This window comes from Oncorhynchus masou, chromosome 24 (genome assembly GCF_036934945.1).
Source record: "Oncorhynchus masou masou isolate Uvic2021 chromosome 24, UVic_Omas_1.1, whole genome shotgun sequence".
NCBI lineage: Eukaryota > Metazoa > Chordata > Actinopteri > Salmoniformes > Salmonidae > Oncorhynchus > Oncorhynchus masou.
In genome coordinates this window covers 39,160,659-39,166,658 of record NC_088235.1, presented here as the reverse complement: position 1 = coordinate 39,166,658, position 6,000 = coordinate 39,160,659, and the positions used below count along the sequence as shown (strand labels likewise).

The 6,000-nt window shown below is 41.2% G+C and overlaps 1 protein-coding gene across 1 annotated transcript in view; it reads left to right on the top strand.

Moving 5' to 3' along the window:
* The first annotated feature begins 1,503 nt into the window (after positions 1–1,503).
* The window catches only part of LOC135512156 (KH domain-containing, RNA-binding, signal transduction-associated protein 2-like), a 114,158-nt gene continuing 109,661 nt past the window's right edge, over positions 1,504–6,000 (top strand). The window contains exon 1 of the mRNA XM_064933871.1: positions 1,504–1,799. Within this exon, the coding sequence (XP_064789943.1) occupies positions 1,709–1,799 (91 nt within the window). The 5' untranslated portion in view covers positions 1,504–1,708. The remainder of the gene's footprint in view (positions 1,800–6,000) is intronic.

Sequence of the window (6,000 nt, the reverse complement as noted above, 5' to 3'; positions counted from 1 at the left end):
TGCTATAGCCTCATGGCAAAATGTGAACAAAAGCATGAGATGAGTTATAAAACAGCAAATGTTTTCCCCTGCCCCATGGCAAAAAAATGCAGAATTAGAGGAAATTTGCTTTAAAACGGCAACATTTTCTCTTAGCCTCATGACAAAATGTGTAGCCGGAGGTCAGTGCCCGGGGCCCTAAATGGGGTAATCTGGCTCTGGCAATAGTTGACAATCGCATTGCTGATGTTTTGGCGGTGTCAGAGGTGTAACTGCGTTAGAGTTGTCAAATCGGTGAGCAGCTGCTCTTGATCATTGTCATGAAGTCACACCCATCTCACTTGCTTTAGAAGTTCAGAACAATCAAGTTGAGGCTTTATTGACAAAATAATGATGATTTCTATCAGCCTAATCGAGGTGTAGATTACTGTACATCTCACATTCCAGTGTTCGAACTTGTGAACAAGGTTGCATGAGATTTCTCTGAATGTGACTCCAGTGCAGCCAATGTCAATGCCTGCTTTAGGTATAATGGCAGGAGCATCTTCTGGATGTGACAGCTCTAACGTTGTTCCACCTTCGACATCGCCAAAACCACCGATATGTGCATGTCGGCTAAAGCGGATCTGATTGAATAGAGCCCTGAGTCATTGTTTTTGATATTGTGACCTTCCATTATCAAGCTTTGTCGATTGAGGCCAATACATTACATTTCATATCAGTTGTTTCTTCATTGCATTCACCTTTCCTTATTTATATTGCTGATTGTGTTTCTGTGCACCAATAAAAGCTGTTGATACATTTTTCATAAGGGAATATCAAGTCTGAAATTTCAAAGTGGAAATTGCAAACTTTAGAAGCCTTTTTAAGTGTCCTGCATTATAGGAAAGTTATCCTGCAACAAGGTAATCAAATAAAAATCCTACATATGTATAATATAGTTTGATGAATTTATTTATGTTTTGAGAAGACAAATGCATTTTGAAAACACATTTACTGTTTGGCAAAAGGTCTCCTGGACTGTTTTGAAAATCGACCACATTGTTCAAATAAATGGATTGAGAAAAACTGTAATATCAGGAATGCCTTGAGGTGTTTGATTCGTGTAAGACTTCTCTTGCTTTACATACATTCAACCGAATTCCAGACTGGCCATGCAGTTCTCACCTGCCACACGTGTTGTCAAAATATGTATAGTCAAATAAATAGAATACTAATGACAAGACAAGGACACAACACATGTATAGCCTAAGAAATGACATTTCATTCATATAAAAGAGGTGCATTGTGTTGCCTATCTTCACCCAACTGCTTGCTTCCAAATGAGACATTTTCAGCACCATGGACAGTGGGGGAGGGAGGAACATTTTCGGTGTTGCCTACTACAACATCGTATTATCATAACAGTGTAGAGATTTGTTGTTTGCGAATAGTCTGTCCTGTGATATGGCCAATCATGTTTCAGAGGGGCGGGAATCACCACGCAGTCCCTCTGTAGCTAAGGTGGGTGGTTCTTCAGGAGGCAGTAGCAATTGAGCGGGATTTGGGGAGATGTGTTTATAGCTCTGAATTCCTTTCAATTCTCAGTCAAGAAATTTGAGAGATTCCTTACGGCTTTTCTTGCGGTAACTATAAAGACAATTACCAAGTGGAAGAGAGACGCGCATTCCGAAGCTCATCACTTTTGTCGACTCACCTGCACAAGCGGTGAACAGGAGAGGCACTTGCCATGGATCAGGAGAAATACTTACCGGAGCTGATGGCCGAAAAAGATACGCTGGACTCCTCGTTTGTTCATGCGATGCGTCTGCTTGCCGAAGGTAACGGGTCATTGTGTTCGCTGGTTCTGAATGTCAATTATCAATCAATGTGTTGTAGATGATTTCACGGGTTTTGTCTACTAGTCCATTGTGTTCACAGGCATCAGCCACACTGTATTTTTGGAGATGAAGGGGTGGATACCTGTACTGATTAGCTACTGCGTATTTGTTGAGCACAATACTGTAAATAGTGGATTTACCTGTAATAATGAATCAGACTAATGTAACCTAGGTGTGTTAAAATTAATTAGGTAGCCAAGCTATTATAAATGATTTATTCATCGGTGTTGGCAGTGCCATCCGAGAGAGAATACAGGACATTTACTGGATTTGTAAGGGAGACAGATTATCAGAGAAACTTTCCCCAAGTTAAGTTCAATGTCGATCAAAATTCCGTCTTACTAAATAGTACTATTTTTCCCCGAATATATGACAGCTTGTCACTTCATGTCAGACTATCGTCACAGACGCTCAGATGAAGATAAGACACACACACACACACAAACACACACACACACACACACACACACACACACACACACACACACACACACACACACACACACACACACACATACGCATGCACACACAAACAATATTTAAATAGAGACTTGACTGTTTGAATGGCAAGTCGGGTTAAGTGTTCTTACACTTTTAAAAAGGGGTGAGTTCCTACAGAAAATTTGACCTTGGTGATTCCTTTATAGTGGGGCTTTGCCATCCTATACATTCCCATCCCTGAGAAGTAGCCTAACTATTGCCCCCAATGGACCAATCCATAGAAGCAGAGATGTTATGCTTCAGTGGTGCTGATGGGTGACTTTGGCATCAGGAGATCTTCAGGACTGTATTTTACAAGAGTGGTTTTGACCTCAGTGAAATATAAAATGTGACGTGTTCCAAAACATGTCACATGTGAAAACATGGTTTTGAATCCTTCACATGTGACATTTCACATTTGCAAACTCATTTTCACATGATTTTAAATGTGAAACGTCACAATACCAAAAATAACAGCAATGGCTAACAGTGTTGTTTCATGTTATCACATCATGATTTCAAGCTACAAATTGCCTGGAATTAAGTTAATCATCACGCGATTATCTGACAACCCCAACTAAAAAGTAACAGTGCTCAGTGACACTTGACATTAGGGCTAGATTTAATCAGATCAAGCACGCGATTGCTGACACCTGCATAGCTGTTGTTTTGGAGGTGTCAGAGGTGTAACTGCGTTAGACCTGTTAAACTGGTGAGCAGCTGCTCGTGTGGTCATTGTCACAAAGCTACACCTGTCCTCCTCGGGTTAGATTACACATCACAGTGTTCCAACTTCTAAACAAGGCTGCATGGAATTTCTCTTAGTACAGCTCTGTGCAGCCAATTGCAATGTCCACTTTAGGTTTCATGCCAGGGAGTCACTTGTGGATTTGACAGCCCTAACCGGCGCCACCAAAACAACCGCTATGTAGGTGTCCGTTAGCGCAGAGCTGATAGAATCTAGCCCGTAATGTGCATAAATGCTCTCGGGATTTGAAATCGAAACCTTTTGGTCCAGAGCGCATTAATGTCTCAGCAATGCCACCAGATGGTTATTTGTTAACAAGAACATATATCCACACACTCTTTAATATGTGTACGGTTGCGGTACAGTGTTGTTCCCTGATGTACAAAAAGGCCAAAGATACACATAAGAGGGACCTCCTGGGTGGCGCAGTGGCTGTGCCACCAGAGATTCTGGTTTCGAGCCCAGGCTCTGTCGCAGCTGGCCACGACCGGGAGGCCCACAGGGAGGTGCACAATTGGCCCCGCGTCATCCGGGTTAGGGAGGGTTTGGCTAGCAGGGATATCCTTGTCTCATCACGCACTAGTGACTCCTGTGGCGGTCCGGGCGCAGTGCACGCTGACACGGTCGCCAGGTGTACGGTGTCTCCTCCGACACATTGGTGCGGCTGGCTTACGGGTTGGATGTGCATTATGTCAAGAAGCAGTGCGGCTCGGTTGGGTTGTGTTTCAGAGGACCTTCGACCTTCGCCTCTCCCGAGTCCGTACGGGAGTTGCAGCGATGAGACAAGACTGTAACTACCAATTGGGGAGAAAAAAAGGGGGGGAGGGAAGATACATAAGGTACCTTCAGAGGTACACATAGGAACTCACACGGTACTGGTCAATACATTTTAGGGTACATGTGGGGGCAATCTAGCATAATCTTACAATTTTCTACCCGATATAGTCAATATAATGCTGTGTTTGTAAGCATGTGGGATGGGAATTCACCAATTGTAAATTTGTGAATACCAGTTCAATGCATTCATGTGCTTTGAACTCATTGAGAAACGCCAATTGGCTAATGGCCAACAAGCTGTGTCAACCATTAACTTAAGGTACAGCTATCATGCTTGCAAAGAAAATGTAGAGTTCAAAAACCATATTAATAGATAGCTTTTTATATATAATGTTTTGTTGTTACATCTAACTGCCGAAAATTGCTGTTATCAAGGTCATTTCCTAAGTAGGTGATCAGCATGTGGAAGAGGTTAGCATGTAGGAGAAGTTCCCACTAGTACTTGGTTACGAACATAGCATTAGGTACACTCATTACTGTGCTTTGAAATGTAGGTGGGGGCAATGTGCTGGCAGTGGCTCATTAGCATATTTGGGGGTAAGGTCTAAAATATATTATATTTGTTCCAACAATCAGTGGATGTCTTGAACCAGTTTAAGTGGTTTTATTGTTATGTTGATGAAGTTAAAGCACTTCTTGTGACACTGTTGGTTTTGCAATCTTTGTAAGAACATGTGATGCTCAAGCGCTGCGCAGTTAAATGGGTACTGTGCATTTTCAACAAGTTTAGTGGCTGCTGGTTCATAGGAAATTCATAGTTATAAGTCGGTTATTGTAAAATTCACAGTATCTTATTGTAGCTAATCCATCACTCACTGACTTGACGGTTTGGTAGGTAAGGGAGCATCACAGTTACATGGTGATTAGCAATACATTTAATATCATATGGTTCTTTGGTATCACATGGACTTATGTCAGCCTTTAACAAGGTGGCAGAACTGACAGTGTACAAAATGTATGTTTATGAATACCCTAGAACACATTAACTGGAATGACATTCCCTTTCATGGGAGACCAAAAGATAGGCTGCCACTGTTGCTGCCAATCAGCAAGTGATGTGCATGTTGTCAGGAGAAATGTCAGTACGTTATTGTGACTTTTACAGTAACTTACTGACAAGATGTTTCCAGTTAAGAAATATCAAATTCACAGTAACAAGCTGCCGTTACTGGAAACAGCACAATAGTCTCATTACAGTGCAGTTCATTACCGACAAATTCTCTGACAAATTCTCAACTTGCATTGGCATAACCATCAAACACTTAAACTGATACAACACTTCCACTGATGGTTGACATGTATATTGGACCACGCCCCCAAACATGCTAATGAGACCAAACCAGTACATTGCCCCCACCTTTAATGGAAAGTGCAGTGATGTTTGTACCTTACAGTATATTTAAAATATTGGGTAGAAAAATCTCCCATACCTACAAGGTACCAAACTGTACCATTTGAGTGTATATGTGTACCTGTGAAGTGTACCTTTGACCGTTTTGTAACCCAGTGTACAACAATGTACCCTAACCATACCCTTATTTTTTGAGAGTGTGTTAATATATGTTCCAAGCAGTAAGGAGGAACCTGGTGGCACTGTAGAAACATCAATGCACTCCTACTCAAGACATTGCAAGTTCAAATCCCCAAAGAATGCCCTTGAGTCCTGATAGTTTTATAATGATGTTATGTTGCTGGGGATAATTGTACAATTATTTACTTGATTCTGGGCAGCTTTTAGCAAAGTGCAGAAATGCAGTCTTTCCAATAAGTCTGTGGCCATATCTCTTTCACACTCAAAGATCTTGTGGTGTCGTTTCACTGTAGCAGGACATTTCAGTTTGCTAGTGACCAAGAGGTTATTAACTCAAATCCAATTTAAGGATGAGTCTCAATTGTATTTAAAGTACAAGTTGTTATAGTAATTGACAGATGAATACAGCAGCATACTGTTAAAGAAAAGAAATAAACAGCTTCAAGTTGTTGTATACGTTTACTTTATTTTTATTGCAACTTTAGGCAAAGTGCAGAAATGTATTATTGGCAATACAGAGCCAATATATAGCCAATCTCCATTAT